General features: G+C 47.6%; 1 protein-coding gene and 1 long non-coding RNA gene across 2 annotated transcripts in view; one reads left to right on the top strand and one right to left on the bottom strand.

Annotated features, from left to right (window-relative positions):
- LOC117734738 (trinucleotide repeat-containing gene 6C protein-like) overlaps positions 1–17,772 on the bottom strand; it is a 43,795-nt gene extending 26,023 nt beyond the window's left edge. The window contains exons 1-3 of the mRNA XM_034539039.1: positions 17,662–17,772; positions 8,283–8,383; positions 8,034–8,055 (exon numbers count right to left, since the gene is read on the bottom strand). Coding sequence (XP_034394930.1) covers positions 8,034–8,055; positions 8,283–8,345 — 85 coding nt within the window. The 5' untranslated portion in view covers positions 8,346–8,383; positions 17,662–17,772. The remainder of the gene's footprint in view (positions 1–8,033; positions 8,056–8,282; positions 8,384–17,661) is intronic.
- Positions 17,773–18,246: 474 nt separating this feature from the next.
- The window catches only part of LOC117734834, a 2,451-nt gene continuing 1,947 nt past the window's right edge, over positions 18,247–18,750 (top strand). The window contains exons 1-2 of the long non-coding RNA XR_004609826.1: positions 18,247–18,363; positions 18,453–18,623. This is a non-coding gene — a long non-coding RNA (uncharacterized LOC117734834). The remainder of the gene's footprint in view (positions 18,364–18,452; positions 18,624–18,750) is intronic.

The following is an 18,750-nucleotide window of genomic DNA, read 5'->3' as shown; positions in this document are numbered from 1 at the left end:
GGTGGGAATAATTGAATCTTTTAGTATGCGCCGCACGCTGGTGTGGACTGTCGCTTTAAATTTACGGCCTCATGCAGCCTTTTGTCGAACATATGTTACTTGCCCAGACGCACTCTCTGAAAAGGTCATACTTTTTTCTGCTGACTGAACACACAAACACGCGGAGACAACTTCCTTTCCTCTTCATTACACACCTTTCCCTGCTGGTTTGGCCTCAACCTGACCCTTTCCCTGTGGTTGTAGTGACCGGACAGCCATCTAATTGAGCGTTAAAACCAAGAGGTGTTATTATTAGCAGGACCTGGACAGCTAGCAACCAAACAGATTGGCCTGGCTAAAGTTTTATCTCCGGGGGGCTGAGGGGAAAAAAATAATAAAAAATACTGTCTGACACCGAATACTTCCTACTGAGGAAACATTTTATAAATCATGAAATAGTGGGAAGTTGATGGCATGGAAATAATTTGTTCATTTAAGCTTAATGTCCAGTGTGAGAACTCTTCCTACAGTAGTGCTGTGCTGCAGTGCTGGCAGTTAACCACAAAGTGACACACACACGCACGCACACACACGCTGCCACACTGGAGGAAGTACATTCGGAGAGCGAAAGGTATTCGGTGTGCCTGCCAAGAGCTCATCTGAAAAACAAAAAACATCAGAGGCCTTGAGCACAACACTAATCTAGACGGCTGCTTAACTGCTGACACACAGAAACGGCAGTGATATGGAGCAAAAAACATTCAACATGCAGGGACCCAGATACAATTCCTAAAACAAAAGCCCTCTACGTGGACACAACTACACATGTAGTGCAGTGTCTGAAGCCAGAGAGAGAGAGAGAGAGAGAGACTGCCGCCTCCAGCAGTATCTGGCTGGCTGTTGGCTTGGAACTGCAGCTGGTGACGCACGTCTCTGATTAAATCCATCTCGGCCTGCCTGACGCTGCCTCGACCAATCAGACAGCAGGACGGGGAATACACGCTGCCCTGCCCCCTTTCCTTACTGTTCTCCCCCCCGTTTCCAGTACCGCGTCTCCCCACTTCAAATATCTCTCCTATACCCTGCTCATGCTTCCTCTTCCATTCATTTCACCTCTTCCAACTCCAACCGTTTCTCTTTTTCCTGCTGTCCCCTTAACCTTCATGTAGAAACCCTTTAATCCTTTGAAGAACTAAGAAAGTTCAAACTTTTTTTTCTAGTGCCCAGGAGCTACCGGGATGCGCTTTGCACTACTTGGTGTCGCTCGCTGCTCAAACAGAAGCCTGATGACTGCAAATTGCGTGCAGGAGTCCTTCAGATTAGAGAGACCTTCATTTCACGTTTTTTAATCCAAAACGACAGTTTATGTGCAGAAAGTCCCGACCAGATGAAAAGCAAGGAACTAAATTGCGGCAGTTATGTACGTGAGCAGGAAAATAAACCAAATATAAACCCCTTTAGCAAGGGGGCCTAAATCAAAGATGTCGTACTCCACTTTTGTTCTCATAACAGTTTATCCGTCTCAAACGAAAGGCATTCCTATTTAATCTGTTATCCGTCTAATTTGCCAAATCCTTTCTATTCTCCCTCTCTCCCTCACACACACACACACACACACACCTTCCAGAGCTGCTGAGATTTGGTCTTAGAGACGACGGGTGGACCCAGAGCACAGACACATGGGCCCCTTAGCTCATACACACCCTGGAGCTTCATACTGTGTCTGTGTTGTCGTAGTAACAAGGGTCTATCCACACTGCAACTCCCTTATGTTGCCGAAAACCACACCTAATTCCTCCCGTGCCAGCAATGACATTACTTCTTTAACATAATCAGGATACATTTAAAGCCACATTGTCACAAACCTGTGCAATTACATTATTCTGTGATTTTGAAGAAGAAAAAAAAGAAAGAAAGAAGCTAAAATGATCTGCCATTTTTCATGAAAAGTGCCGCTATGACACTATTCAGCTGGTTCAGCTAATGTGTAGTCATCTATGGTGTCATCTGTATTTAACAAGAGGATCAGTGAGAATTAATGTTTTCCTGTGTGTGTGTGTGTGTGTGTGTGTGTGTGTATGTGTGTATGTGTGTGTGTGTGTGTGTGTGCATAAATGAGACGGCAAAACTGAAGAACAGCAGCATGTGAGAGACACAGCTCCCCTCTCTGCTCTGAACAAACATAAATACATTTACTGAGATGCCCTTATTATTTTTGAGGAGGAGGGATCTTCTCTTAATCCACGATGGATGGGTACGTGCTTTTTGAAGAGGTGGGGTTTTCAGGAAAAAGATGACCAAGGAACGAATTAGAGAAACGTGGGCAAACCCCCCTTTTAGATGAGAGAGAGTGGGTGTCTGTAAAAGATTAAATGAGGAAAGTGAAGAGTGTGCTACCGCTCACACTCACTGCCAATGAGAGGCAATAAAAGCCACACGGTGAAGTGGTGACGTTTGCAAGGATGACTAATGGGGTTCCTCTGCTTATTAAGCCCTCCCCGTGGGAGAATTTTATTCCTAGAACTATTAATTGACGGCTTCTAATATCAAAGAAATTAAGTGAATATCTTTTCACAGATCCGGGGCTCACAAATCACAACAAATGTGATAAAAAGATAGGAAGAAGAAAAAAAGAAGTTTAATTATGAGCAATCCGGCCAACTACTTTAGACGTCGGTAACCGTTAGATATCATCTGGGTAAGAAACCAATACATGATGCAGAGAGACAAAAACAGACTGCTAAAAATGATCCCTTCCCCAACTCCACTGGCAGAGGTACGCACATTTAAGTTAGAGCGGGGTGTTGTGAAAACCAAATTTAGACTTCCAATGTGGTTGTGGCCTTGGTATCGGCTAATTGTAGTTGAAAAGGAGAGACAATTAAATTAGCATTTTGGATCAAGTGCACTGTAAATTCCATTAAACCCTCCAGCTGAGGTGCTCTACGCAACCTTGCACCAAACTTTTAATTATAGCCTTTCTCCACACTAAATGGTTAATTACACACAAGGGGAGAGAGAGAGAGTGAAAGAAAGAGCAACCACCAGGTACAGATAGAGAGCAAGTGAGCATAGATGAAAGAAGGGGGTGGATACGCATGAAGAAATCCGATAGAGTTAATAATCCATATGGAGGCATAGCCGGCAGGACGGTGGGGTATCCGTTATCGAACCAGAACAACTGTTGTACAAGAACAACTGTGATTGGCTCCCTGAGCCCAGTGCCAGGCGGCGCAGGTTCCTACATCTCTTCTGTCTATTGTCTATTGTCTGCAGAGAGCCACTTTATTATGCAGCCGTGTTCATAGAAGGGGGTGGGTGGGGAGCCAACACAGAGGCCTGTGTGCCCCCCACACAATGGCACATTTCTTGATCCAATGAAAGCGAAGGAAGGTAGAGGCAGGGAGTTACAGCATGCCGTCCGTGTACGACATTTGTATACGTGCTGCTGTCGTGATGTTAAAAGAGGGGCTCGATCGCGTGCAGGTCAAGGTTTTCCTTTAGCTCACGAGAGAAAAAAAGAGAAGCATTTCCCGCGCCCCGGTGAAGGCAGCGGGACAAGGTCTCGCCCCAGGTTTTGGTCCGAGTCATTGCATCACAACAATATGAGGGGTTGGGGGGGGTCAAGTGGGTGTCCCTCTATGAGGTCCCATCTGTCAGAATGAGTGGAGAACAGAAACACCCTCGCTCACACGAAAAAATTAAAAGGGCAAACATTTCTCACCCCTCACCCTTCCTATAACGGGGCCGCTGCTATAGGGACTGACAGTTGCCTCACGCACCCCTATTTGCCTCGTGACCCCCTCCCCCTGTGCCTCCCGTGACTTCTTCCCATAACGCGCCTCTTTCACCCGCCCTCTCCAATTAGTGACCCCCCACCCCTTTCTCAAAGCCAAGCTCTTTCCTCGGTTGTTCATCTCAGCTGTGCCTCTCCGGCCTGTTAAGATTATGAGAGCCTACTTTATTTATTTATTTTTGGTTGCTCTCTAGCCCTACTACTAGCTAACTCGCTTAACAGGATCATGCTACTACACCTCCATCCCAGGTCAGTGCCTCGGGGCATCAACTGCCTGAGGAGAGAGAGAGAGGTCTTTTGAAATTGATAGATATGTAGCACGGTGCATGGTATTTTAAAACATGCTACGGCTGAAGATGTGGTCTCCCACAGTCACCGTCAACCCCCCCCCCCCACCCCCTGGGACAAGGAGCATGGGGAACACAGTGGGCACAATGGGGGGCAGCACTCATTCGTGGCCCCAATGTGATTTTCTCATGTTTGCGTATATAATGTGAGCATTATAAGCACCCACTGAAACAATCTCATCAAGTGAAGGTAAGGTGGTTCTGGTTTATGTCAAACTGCTGAGGCCAGAGGGCGTGAGGAGCCCTGCCGCCAGTCTTTGACTCTCACACACACACACACACACACACAGGCTGAACTGTCATTCATATCCGTCGAGCTCCATCCTATTAATCTGCCCTGATATGTGACATGAAGCGGCTCACTGTTGGGGGGGCCAGGGGGGTGATGGGGGAGGGGAAGAGGCATGGAATGGGCTCGCTTGTCAGCAGCTTGTGAGTGATCATACAACAACGAATACGCAGAGAGGGAGGAAGCATTGTTAGAGCTTGTGCTCCCCTCTTGTTTCCTCTCTCTCTCTGCCCCCTGTCTCTCCCCCTCCATCCTTCACTCGCCTCTCGCACTTGACATGCACGCCGGGAGACCACACTGGGGGTGGGGGAGGGGGGAGAGGGGGTGTTAGAGAAAGAAATTATGCTTGGCAGTCATAAATCCACGGAATGTAATTCACAAGCGATTCACTATTAATACATGGAGTGTTTATAAATTGTGGTTAACAAAAGAGAAAAGCAGCCCGACTGCTACAGCAAATTAGCCTCTAATTAGATTGTGATTCATGAAATACCCTTTTCAAAAGTGTTGACGCAATTAATAGCATGTGAAATTGAGAATTAATCCAATGCCGGGTTATGCGACGCACTGGCGTTTGTGGGCGCTCTCTCGCCGTTATCGGGGTTTGGGGTTTTGTGGGGACTTTCTGTGCCCGTGTGTAGCTCCCCGTTTCATGAACTGCGTTTGTGCAACTTACTGCGATCTAGAATAATATTTGTCTGTGTGTGCGTGCATATTAGTAGATTAGATTGAAATGGATTGAAATGGCTGCAAGGATTGCACATGTCTTAGTATTGCTCGACAGACAACCGCTTTTCAGATACTATATTGCGTGTGCGTGTGTGCGTGTGCGTGTGTGTGTGTGTCTTGGCATGTTTTTTGTCAGGCAGTCAAACTGACTGATTGTGATTGCAGTGGTGGCAGAGATTGTGATGAAGTGTGTGCTGGGGGTGAATAATCAGCATCCCTCTGAGGTAATGGGGACCGGGAGGGAGGGCCCTGCATCAGAGGTCCAGTCTGTGTGTGTGTGGAGTGGGGTGGGGGCTTGGGGTGGGACCCTGCCTTCTGGAAACCTCGCGTTCGGAGAAGCGCCATGCCTAATGGGGGGCAGAGGAGTTAATTCCGCTTCGCCGAGGCCTTATCTCATTTTCATACATATGAACGGGCCGAGATCGTTTACCGCAAACAAATTGAAATGCCTGGGACCAAGGAAGGCCTGCGGAGAGGAAGGCAGAGGAAGGTGGGGGGGTGGGGGGGGGGGTGCGATGTGTATGTGTCTATGAATTTAGAGTCACGCATGAAAACTCATATCACTCCGGTTGATGCCACCTTCCTTTTAAGAGATAAGAGATATGGCCAATGGAGGTATTGAGCAAACTCAGAGGTCCTGCAGGCTCGCTGAATTAGTCACGATTAGTCTTCAAACAGGCCTTGCTAGCCCGCTTCACCCCTATTTCCTTTATCTCTCGGTCTGCATGAGCGCCCGCTAACATACACACAATTAGTTTCTCATTCTATGTCCCTTTTTTCGCTCTATCTCTCATTAAACATACCATAAAACAAATGTCCACGTCATTAGCCCGATTCTATATCAGCACCGCCATTGACTCCCGACAGTCATTTTTGGCACTCGTCTAAAGTGCTCACTGCTTCATTACTTCCTCCCTTCCCTTCCCTTCATTTCTTTTAGCTTTCGTCCGGCCCCAGAAAGCCCGGTTACACGCTCCTTTCCTCCTCCTCCCCATGCCTCGTTCTGAGCTGTGCCCCCTGTTTGTGGGCCTCTCTCACAGTTAGAGGTTTTCAATATTTCCTCTCTTGACTCTCGGCATTTCCTTCGGCGCTCCCGTCAGTGACACTTGGTACAGCCCACATGCACGTGATAACGCTCGGCACTGTTTCGGCTCCAATCTGCCACATTGGGTTTGAAATGAAAACGACGAACAGGCGGGTTTTATCTCAGTGAAACAATGCAGGCGCACATAAACAAATAAGACCACCGATGAGATGTTCAGCAGCCAAACGAAAACCAAAGCCAGTCACCTGACCTCCATGAACCATGAGCACCTCCGGGGAAGATACCAAGTGTCTGCTCACTTCATTCAGTTCCAACATTCTGCAACACGGAGCCAAACTAAATGAAACTAAACAAGAAACAGACACAGAGCTGCATGCAGAGGCCCCCGGCTCCACCGTCTGACAAGCACAAAACTCTCACGGGCCATTTCTCAGTGAGCAGGGCCTTTGAACCCCATCTGCCCCAAGTGAAGCTGGTCAGCGGGCAGCAGATAAGACCGTGGTTGTAAAAGACAGCTTCCAGGTGTGAATGTACACAATAAGTGTGAAGCACGGTGTTCCTGGAAAAGAGCATTCATGCTCAGCAAATCTGCCCAGTGTAAATAACAGTAAAAAAATAAAGATATTTAAAAAAAAACAGAAGCTCTACACAATCAAAATGTTCTTGTTCTCTCCTTAAGTTCTCGGCTGCTCTTTAAATGCTATTATACATACAGATATAGCGCAGGTCTGAATTTATTTCCAAGTCAAGCGCAAGCACAGTGGCATTAAATGCGTATTCAAATCAGAAGCGGCTCGCTTTGAGTGGAGGCTTTGAAACGTGGATAATAGGCCGAGCTCACAGTCGGGCTAGTGAAACTCGGGCGGGGCAATTAAATAGACGGGTCAGAGTTCGAGGCAAGCTGTGGTGACCTTTGTCAAGAGGCCCAACAGCGACACCCAGATGGCCAAGCTGTTGCTGTGGGGAGGGGGGACGCTATTAGACACACAAGGAGGATTTTTTTTCTCTTTTTCAAAAAGGTAGCCACCTTGTTCAAATTTTGTGCGGAACCTCAAGCATTTTGCATTTTGTGTCCAGCTGTAAATGCAGGAACCGCGCCAGGAGGTGTAAAGACGACAAAGCCGGAGGCCGTGTGCGATGATCAGTACAAAAGAGGGAAAGAGATGGAGGAGAGATGGAGGAGAACACCTCCTGCTCGGGACCTGACTCACACTGTCGATCCTTTCTTTTGAGCAACCGAGCACCGCGGAGGCAACGCTCAGGGTTTTGTAAACATTTCAAGTGGAGTTTTTACAGCGGGGCTCCCTCAAGAGCTATTTTAGCATCTTAAGACGACGCCGGGGGCATCCGAGGACACATTTCTGTCGGATCCACTCTCTCATTTCAGCCGAACTCTATGCCCTTCTTTTATTCCACTCTTCCTCTGTCCCCCTCCCCACACCCACTCCTCTTTACCCACACCACATTCAGCGTGCTGTCTGGGTGCCCTCACGCTTCACTGCCTGGTGCTGCGGGCGTACTGGGCGTCACTCGGCATCGCTCTGCATTAGACTCCACTGTATTTGCTCTGCTGTGTGTGTGTGTGTGTGTGTTTGAGAAACAGAGAGTCAAACGGCCCAATTGTGCATGCATGTGCAAAATGTGTTTGTCCATCTGTGCACGAGAATGCTAAATGCTATGTGTGTCTGTGTAATGCATGAGTAATGTGTGTGCGCATGTGTGTGTGTGTGTGTCTTTACGGGTCAGTGTGCGGTTAATCAGAGCTGATTAATGCAGATCAGTGGTTGGAATGTAGTTTTAAAAGTAGGGTAGATGAGAGGGTGCAGTTTACGTGAACATGACACTCACCTTTGGGTTTCTGATCAGCAGCCTGCAGGGAGAGAAGAGAGAGAAACGGAATTAGGAACTCTCTTCAAATCTGCAATAAAAATCTTGTTCCAGCTGTTTAAACCTGTTGTTGTCTATTGATTTTATTAAAAAGCAAAGGTTTACCACTAACTGTATGAGCCACACACACAGTGCCGAGTTCTAGTGCCTGCCGGTGCACTCAAAGTCAATATGCGCAGGTGTGCTGTGTGCGAACATGTGCTTTGTCACCGTTTTCTGAGCGACGTCCGACTTGGTCTTTTCTTCTTGTTTTTTCTTTTTCTTTTCTTCCATCAAATGGTTATCTTTCTTCTGTCGCTAGCTTCTCTCAACTGCCCAAAAAAGAAAAAAGGAGAGAGAGTAATGAATGAAACAGAAAAAGGGTGAGTATTCAGCTCAAACTGTAAAATGAGAAGGTAGATAGAGATAAATACAGAGAAAGAAGACAGTAAGAGTGAAGTGTAAAGAGCTGCGTTAAAGACAGCAGGAAATGAATAGAATATTTTTAAAAAGGCACAGGATTAAAAGGAAGACGTAAAACGTAAAAGGCCAACAATCTGACAGAATAGGAAACAAGGTCTTTAAAATAAATAAATAAAGAATCTGTTTCCAATAGGCGCGAGTCAAACTAGCTAGATAGCTAGCCCGAGGGGCCACGGAAACCAAGTGCTTCTTTTCAGCCCGTCTTTCCTTTGGCTCAGCTTTAGTGACAGCTCCTGGAAACTATTAAAGAGGCATGAGCTGGGCCAGAGAGGCAGAGTGCGCGCGCGTGTTTGTGTGCGTTTACTCTTCACTAAGTGCAATGGACACTAATCTTTAAAACTGGACTGTGTCATATCAAATCAATGAGAGCACTCTCCAAAATGTGCAAAGACAATCAATCATCTTCATGCCAGTCGGAAACAAGGGTCAATTCCTATTTGTTGGCCATCCTGCGCGCGCACACAGCCATTGTGCTTCATCCTTGTGAACTTGAAGGACATGACTTTATGATATCCAAACTGACAGTCTAACAGTAACTCATCAGGTAAAAATGACAAATATTTACTGGTTCAAGTTTTATATTGTTATGATTTTGAAGTGTTGATCAGACAAAACAAGCAAAGCCAAAACAACCTGACAGATTAAGCAATAATGAACATCCTTATTTGAAGCCCTTATGTTGACTGATGTGTGCTGTCCCTGACAAGTAAACAAAACAGAAAACAAAGTGTGCCAACACAGGGCCTGAAAATGAATCATTCTGAATGTATGAATGAACCAGTACGCTCACAACTGAAGATTAATGAAAGGCCCGCCCCCCCCCACTGTGCTGCCCACTGGCAGGGGGAGGGAGCTGTCCATCAATCAAAGACAGGAAAAGCCTGGCAGAATAATCCCCAATGGTGGGGCTATGTCTCTATGGCCGTAAGGGAGAGGAAGAGAACGTCGACAAGGGTTAGACCATAGAGACAGAATGAGTCCGCCACTTGCCCTGAGTCGGTTTGGCTCATACGTTTGCAATGGCAACGGTACACGTCAAAATGTACACTGCTCCTACCCCCTTGCTACGTTGATTTGAATGGGAATGTCTGGTATACTCCTTATCTATTTCTATGGGTATACGATAGACATGCAGACAGGCAGAGAGACAGACACTTATTAACAGTGAGTTTACAGCCAACCCCTGGGGAAGACAAGACTAGCGGCCATGGCAGCAGGGCAAAATGAAAATGAAAATCCAATCTGGATTTTCTCTTTTTCATGGCATGTTCCCCTTTTCATTGCTCTCTAATACGCTTTCTTTCTCTCCCCCTATCTCTCTTACATTCACACAGTGCTATTTTTCATACTGAGCAGTCTGTGTGTTTGTGTGTGTGTGTGTGTGTGTGTGTGTGTGTGTGGTGTCATTGTGCTATCTCAGCAGCTTGGGGAAGGCAGCCCTCAGGTAATAAATAGGAGCTCAAATTATGTGTGGGGCAGAGAGGCAGAGAGAAAGAGAGTGGGGGCGGGGAGGAGATATATAAGTGGGAAGAAACTGTGTGCTACATTTGAATTTTTATTTTTTTCTGTCACCATCAGTTGCTAGTGACAAGAGGCTACACCCACATTAATACTCTCCGTGCACACAAGCGGTCGGAAACCATCTCCGTCCATGCTAACGCGCCTGAAAATGCACATTCTTTGTTGCAAATTGCTCAAATAATAGCTTGCCTTCTGTGGATGTAGACAGTAATAGTATTATGAAATGCAGACCGCAACAGCATCTAGCAGAGCATAGCCTCCCACATTGAATTAACCACCGGTAAGCGAAGCTGGTGACATTTGTTTTCTTTCGTAATCGGGGTGTGGCGACTCACGGACCGACACTTCATGACTGGTGAGATCAAATCAGGACTCAAACGTGAATCTGGGGGCAACAGCATTTTTTCAAAAGTCTCTATTTCGGTGGTCAAAAACTTTTAAAACTGACGCTATATAAAAGTTATGCTCCCCAGATGATAGTGAATCTATCCTATGTGGTTAAAACTACCGCTGTCAGAGAGGGAGATGGATATTTAGTATCCATCTCGTTCCAGAGATGTCAATAAAACATAGAAGGCCTTCAGTGAAACGGTTATGTTGTTGTTATTCACAGTCATGTTGGCTGCAGCCTGGTAGAAAACAGTTGTCCTTTGAGCCGACACAGCCAGTGTCAAACTTAGCTTCCCTCCTGACCTCCTCTGCCCCACATATAACCGTACCTGCCTCCCCCGGTCTCCCTGCCTCTCACTCGGTACTGCTGACCGCAACAGTGTGTCATTCAGTCTCTTCCTCACATTAAAGAGGCTTAGATCACCACAGCCAATGGAGAAAAAAAACTAATGCAAAGATAGCTCTTTAGCCAAACTCTAAATCCAAAGGCCAGCCTCAATTCAAAGTACGGATGATTTGCGCCGCAGCAAATGCATTGCTGTTTTTAACACCTCGTGTCAGCCAGCTCATCGATATGTCCAAGGTGCAGCGGTGTGTTGTCCCAGGACAAAAGTATGTATGCAAAGCTGACAGTTGCTATTACAGTTTACGGTTGGATCTGTAACCCCCTCACATTATCAGACAACGTGGGTCGAACACGGTACCGACCAAGGTCACAGACCAGACTTCTTTACTGAATGTTGGGAGAGGTGAATGGGCGGGAGAACAAATCGGTTCAAAACTTCTGTAGTCTGAGCACGGCTTTACTGGCTTTTCTTAAGAATCCAGACTTGAGTAGGAAAACACCCCGAAACTGGGGCCACTGGGACATTGTGAAGAAACTGCATCATGAGGCAGTATCCTCTCTTCCTGTGCTGCACACAACCGCTTCATATCCCAGAACTATAGGGCTTTAAGCTATAGAGGAGGAAGCATGACAACAGGAACACACTGTACTGGAACGAGGGGGACTAGAAACACACACACACACACACACACACACACACACACACACACACACACACACATAGGGAAGCTTGATGTACACAACCAGGAGGCAGTCTATCTGATGCCTGCCTTTTTCTGCCAAGCATGCAGAGGAGAGGGAGGTGGGAGGAGAAGGAGAGAAGGGAATGGAGGGGTGGGATGAGAAAACGGGGGGAAAAAACAGGCGGAGGATGAAAGCAGACGCTGAGCAACACCAATTAAGAACGACAGCCGCCGGAGAACCAGACAGGGCACACAGAGAGAAAGAAGAGAGAGACTGTGCTAGAAGAGGGAAAAAAGAGAAAGAATCCTCACTGGAGAAATAGAGGAGTGGGGGAGGGCACTATTGAGGTTGGCAGATGAGGAGAGATGGGAGGGTGCCAGGAGGGGAGGGTGGGGGGGAAGAGGAAGAGGTGCACCGAAATATCCGTGCGCCTTGATCGCTACTATCTAGAGATGCAGAAGAGCGAGGGGTGATGGGAAAACCATGCAAGGGTGATAGAAAAATAGAATAGAGGGGGCGGGGGTAGAAAGAGCTGCGCTCTTGTGACGACGGAACGAGACAAAAGGAGAGGGAGAGACAAACCGGGAGAGAACTCGAAAAATAAGGGGGGGTGTTCAGATTCAGGCTGGCCGATCAACCGCAGACACAACTCCAATCACAAAGGACAGGATGAGGGGAAGGGGGGGGGGGAGTTACATGGTCCGGTCCGTGGCCACAGAACGTATCTCTCAGAATCCACTCTCCGCCAACATCACCATCCAGCCAGCCGCCCCATTCCTGTGGCGTCAGAGAAGCCACAAGGCTCTCCAGAGCCTGATTACGAGGAAATTATCATCCTTCCCTTTGGAATAATTCCTCAAAAAACCTGCTACAGACCTCAACCGCTCCCCACAAATGTCTGTGGCTGTGCCATTCGTGTTTACTCGACCTGAACGGTTTTGGGGAGGGGGGGGGGGGTGTGTGTGGGGGGGGGGGGGGGGGGGGGGGGGGGGGGGGTGTTGTAGCCTGTAAATGCCACAGTTGATAAGCAAGCAATAACAATGTCGTTGTGCACGTTTCCATGCCGCGGTCACGCTAACAGCCTCGACCGGCCCGCTTAGCGAGCGAGCGTTCGGTGCATACGAGCTACGCTTTCAGCAGGTGGAGAGAGAGGGAGGGAGAGGGCCTGGTGGAGACATAACACGGCAGTGCTACTAGGCCGGACTTGCTCAATGAACTGTGGGCAGAAATATTCTTGGGCTGTTGGAATCCGGAGGCGAGGGACTGATCGAGGGCGACCGGGTGGGCGGAGAGCACCGATGAAGGGCGACGGGCGACGAGAGAAGAGAGAAAGAGACAATGAATTCGATGGCGAGAGGCAGACCTGCGTTATAAATAACAGCTTTGAGGTTCGCCTCCAGAAAATTAGCTCTGTGTCTTGCCTGCTTCCTCTGCCAAGTCGGTATGAAACTTTAACGCGATGGCAGCTCATTAAATAGGAAAAACAGCACAATGCACGAGACCAAAGCAGGCCGGCTCCCTGCCAGCACCGCAGCCAAAGCTTATTGAATTCAAGGAGAAGCTGTCGCGCCGAGTGCGTCGGCGTGTGTGCATCTTTACTCGCGACTGCCTTGTGTTTACGAGAAGAAGTAAATGTGGCCTGCATATGCCGCCATCTTTTGCATATTTTTATTTATTTTTTTAAAATCTGTACAGCCGCCTGGCAGCTTAGAGGCTACGAGGTGACTCCCCGTCAAAGAAATAAATAAATAAAAGGTCTGGATAATTATGAGGTTCTATTAGTGTTAATACAATGATTACCCTTAAGGTCCTCTCAATTTGTACCGAAGAGCAAAACTGAGCACATCTAAATTTACACTCATTGAGCTTCATATTACGACCGCCGAGAAGTTTGGTTCGGCGTTTGTGACTCAAACTGCAGTTTGATCAACATCCAACCTATAGTACACACCAGGATGCAGCAAACCAAATCGGTCTATATAAATGTCAGTCAACAAATCCCTGGCTATCAACAGCGTAAGCAATAAAACAGACCCTGAAATAGCCTAGAAAGGACAGAGGTGAGGGCATGAAAGAGCAAGGAGACAGATGGAAGCATCAGCCCCATCTGTGGAGCTGCAGGGATGACGGAGGAGATGTAGAAATACCAAAGGGAAAGCTAGCGTGGACATGTGGAGAAACTACTGAGACTGGGCATCCCGAGATCTACACCCTCAATATCTTATATCCGGCAGATGTGCATTAAAGCTCATGACACAGTTCTTAAAAGACATTTTGGTATCAAAACATTAGTAAAGAAGGTACAATATGATGAAAGCTTACTTGACCAATTATTTAGTGTCTCAATCAACATAAATTAGGCTGTGTTAACTGTTGTTAAAACTTTATCTGCTTGCAGTTTAAGAGGTCACCACTCAAACATCACAAGATGTGTCTTTGTTGGTCATTTCCGGCTAAGTCCTTCAAAATGTGCTCTCACAATCCAAATAGACAAAATGAATGAAAATGGTCATACATGAATTGATTGTACGCGAGTTGATTACGGCAATGAAACATTCCCAAGCCAGGCTCTGGCCTCCTCATAGGGGCACGCAGAGCATGCTAGTGCCCTTTACAGAGACGTAACAGAAGGCTCTGGGAGTGCGGCTAAGTCCTTTTACATAACGAGTTAGTCCGTCTAATGTCGGTTTGGAGCAAGGAAAAAGGGAACACTGTATTCCTGCATATTCACCGTTATCCTCCATGTGACGGGCCCCTCTCCTTCTCTCCACGTCCCTCCAATTAGCCGACATGGAGCAGGGGGAGGGGTGATTGGGGGGTGAGGTGCTGAACCTTGGGCACATTGAACATTCCCCTGGACCCCTGCCAAGACTCACAGGCAGCGGCTCGCCAGTTTCAGCTTGGGTTCCCCCCCACCCTGCTTCCATCCCGGGCCTGACTTACCCTTGGTGGGCCTCCTCAAGCTGCAGTGGCACACAAGTCGGACAAGAAGACCCCCAACACACATTGGACTCTCCTATACCTCTTCCAACAACATGTCCTGGAGCAGGAGGTCAGCCAGAGTTGGTCTTTGTGCACAGGACTGCTGGTCACTACCAACAGTCCTGCTATACTTTATACCTTCCTCTAAAGAATTATGCATTATTTTAAAAGAAAATGTTTTTTATTTTAAGTGCAGCTGTTCCACTGACACACTTGGAGGTGTCGACTTTAGAAGAGGAAATGATGACTATCATAACACGGCATTGTTGTCTCATTCCAAAGCAGACTAGTCTCAGAACCCAGGTTTACGTAAACCATGTAGACCCAATGACTAATGGCGTACATGCAAAAATGCTCAAACAAAGCACCCTCTCAAAGAAAATGTCAGTCTGGGCTCGTGGAATTATTAATGACAGATTGGTACCGTTTGCTTTCAGGGTGAAGTCCATCCACCTAAGATTACTACAACTATTTATGTTTTCCTGGCTAACTACATACACGCCCCCCCTCCCCTCCCCTCCCCTCCTCTCATTTATTACAATGGCCACACCAAACACAACTGCTGGCAAGTCTTTATATCCACCTCCACCCCCCCCTGACTTCAAAATAACCATCCACAGAGCAGAGGAAGAAGGCAACAGCTTTTGGCAGTCTCCCAGTGAATCCAGCTGATTCTACTGTCAACACCCCCCCCCCCCCTCCTACTGCAGCAGTTCCCTGCAGCAGTGTTAAGCGCGTTATCTATCAGGACTGTGCCAGTTGTTTGAAAAGCCACATAATCACCGGCTCAGTGACTACCACGGACAGACCTGGGCTGAGGTCAATGACAGGGAAAAGGGATAGACGGCACAAGCCACTTTTCCAAAGCACAACTAAGTGGGATTTACCAGAGCAAACACAAAATGTCTGACGGGCGATGGAAAGAACTTTGTTTATTTGATATTGCAGTCATATAGCCTTAATACTGCGCAGACATTCAAAACAGGAGAACCAACACTGTTTATGGGTGATACGGAGACATGAGACAAGCAGGCTCATTCCAGTTACATTTAGTCATGTAGTGGAAATCAGGCCAATGACAGCAACCTGAGGACCGGGCATGTTTTGGCTCTGAAGGGTCAGACGAGCCAGCTTTCAGTTGTTCCCTTTCCAACAAATGACCCCGCCTCCCCGGTGATAAGGAGCTGCGGACGCAGGGTTTGTCCTCATGGCTTTGAAGTAATACAGTCTAATCAAAACAATGTCTAGATGCCAACAGCCTACAGCACCGGTTGGATCCAGAGCCAACGTGGGTTACGTGTGCGCTGCCAAAATGGCAAAAGTAGTAATGAAATTCATTGAGTCTGGAGCTCCGGTAAAAGACTACATTTCTCATCCTGATGCACTGAGAAGAACCAATTATAGATGGAGATAATTTATAGAGTTCTGTGCAATTTCTCTGCGCGTGGATTCGCAGATGCCAAAACATTTTATACTACTCTGTCGCCAAAGCGTTTGTAAGGAGGTTCAAAAAGAGAAGCACTGCTGTGCCTCGGGGGCAACCCCCAGTGCCTGTGACCTACTGCCTATACACACACACACACACACACACCCCACATTTAACCTAGTGCCCTCCAGATAAGCCACCTGCTGTGGCTGCAGTGGTAGCTATGGTGCTGAAGCAGCAGTGTCTGGGTACGGTGAGCCTGACTGTATGGCATTTCAGAAAACTAGCAGTTAGGGTATGGCAGCTCACAACCCGAGCAGCTGCAGAGCATTGACCAATGGCCACGAGCTTGACATTTGGGTGGTCATGCACTCCCATGGCAAGAGCAACGGGCAATCCACGTGTTCATTGCGTGTGCGTTGGCTGATTCGGACACAAACACACAACACTTGCGACTACATTCCAAGGCACACAGGCACACACACACACACACACACACACACACACAAATGTGAGTGTACCCAATGCGCCAATATGTGCCCCGACAGTCTCCTGAGCTGACTGCAAATCTATGTGCCGCCGCCGCTCGCACTCATTTTTCATTTCATCACCTCACTGGTGTGTGACGATAGAGATAAGACAGTGGTGACAGAGATGTCAAAGAGGGGGCTGTGTGTGAAAAGGGTGTTCGAAATTGAACGGGAAATTATGTACTTCAATTAAGACACGCAGAGGAGATATTAAAAGCTATACTCCAGTGCCTGGGGACAGGATGCAGGAAGAAGGGTGGGGGGAATGCAATGGAAGGCGATAGTTCAATCAGTATCTCCGGCTTGTGTGTGTGGAGGGTGGGGAATAAAACACCATTTTTAATATTGTACTTGGAATTAGTCTCTTGGAATGTACAATAGTGTGCAAGATGCAGGGCACGATAATGCCACAGAATGAACCAAAGAGGAGCGACAACAGGACCGATGGGGTGAAATTGTGTCACACTGAGGAAACACTGCAGCCTCGACGTTGCAGGGCCAACGATCGTGCTATAGATAACGGTGTGTGATCAAAAACAACAACAAGATGTTACCTCCTGGGGGGGGGGGGGGGGGGGGGGGGGGCAATGCAATTCTCCCAGTCGCCTGGAGAAACCATCACATGTACCGAGTGTGTTCCAGTCCACTCGGCCAACCATGAACGGGCAATGATATAACAGAAAAGTTCCCAAAACATGTTCCCATCGAGCCCACCACTCGAGTAAACACCAACTACTATTCCCAGTCATCAACCATAGCCAATGTCCACCAAAAAAAAGCACCTCGGATCAATCAATCAATCGGTCCTGTGGGGGTTTTCTCATCGATCCAACATAAAGGCAGGGTTCCTCATTTTCGCAGGGGACGCCCCTCTCAACAACAACAACAACAGACACCATAAAAGCACAAGCACTGTCTCACATCCACACACTGAGTTGAACGCTACTTTCTGGGGACAAACAACATGAATACTGTGGTGAAGAAGCACAAATAAGCACAGGTCGGCGTTAACGGGTGTTTTAACTACGCCACTCTGACATTGATCGCTGCAGCCTTAACGTCGTAAAGTGTCTGTAACCGATATGAATGAATAGGTCAAACACTGCGGTAACAAACAACAACAACAACAACAACGTTGCAACGGGACACTAGTTTGCTCGGCGGTATTTATGTGACATCTCGGTCAGCATCAGCGACGTGCATCAAGTCGTCCCACGAGAGAAAAAAAGCCATTGGTTTGAGACTCACCTCGCGTTAGCCGCAGGTTTGATGGCAGCTTTCGGTGTGGAGTCGGTTCATGGCAGAAGAAGAAGAAGAAGCATTCTCCACGGTCTCTTCTTAAAGTTACCCGTAAAAGAGTAAAAGAGTCGAGATTCAGTCGCAGTTTCAAGTCGGGCTTGGCAGATGAGCCGACTGGTGACGAGAGAGCGAGGTAAACAACGGCCACTCGGCCAGAGAGGACGGTGGTCGAGGCTCGAGACACAACTAAAGCTCCCCAAAAACTAAATGTGCCGCGGAATTACACTCGAAAAAAGCAGTTCGTCCAAACGTCACGGGTCTAATGGGAGGAGAGGAGAGGGGGCGGGGAGGCGAGCGAAACGCCACTGACAACAAAAACAAAAATATTAAAAAATAAAATCACGAATGAAATTACTTTTAAGCGAATAGATGCACGCGAACGCCGGCTGACGTTGCGAGGTTTTTGCAAAGCGGAGAAAATCAGTCGGTTTTCGTAAAAAAAAAAAAAAAAAAAAAGAAGAAGAAAAATCACCGATGAGCAAAGCCAACTTGCTTTAAAGTGCAAAATAAATTATTTGTTGTTGTTTGTTTGTTTGTTTAGGTCGCCAGTTGGACGACTAGCGACGGGCTGGCTACCGAGGATGCAAAGTGAGAAACGACTCCGGGGAAATACATTCTGTGTGGATCCAGACAGCGGAGCGGACAGTCATGGTAGGCGTTCAGTGAGCTCTCGTTGACAGTGGTCTCGCAGCCATTTTGTTCAAACTAACAACACCGCAGTCTCGCTCTCCTCCTCCCAGAGAGCAGACAGACCAGGAAGTGGCTCCCGATACGTCACCCTCGACCAACCAAAACAGCGGACGCCGACTCCGCCCACTGCCCCCTCCGCCCCGCCCCCGGTGTGCCAGACCTCCAAGCGTCCACAGAGGATGACAGACAGGCGGCTCATATTTCCAAAAAAGAAAACAAATGTGAGGCTGTTATGTATTTGGGGAGGATGTTGTTTTAGAAAGAATAGTTACATATACCTGAAACATAGTTACCCCTTTTAACTCTTTTATTGTATAGAAATGAGACGTTATACTTCACGACACAAAT

This window comes from Cyclopterus lumpus, chromosome 1 (genome assembly GCF_009769545.1).
Source record: "Cyclopterus lumpus isolate fCycLum1 chromosome 1, fCycLum1.pri, whole genome shotgun sequence".
NCBI lineage: Eukaryota > Metazoa > Chordata > Actinopteri > Perciformes > Cyclopteridae > Cyclopterus > Cyclopterus lumpus.
This window is presented reverse-complemented; position numbering and strand designations above follow the sequence as displayed.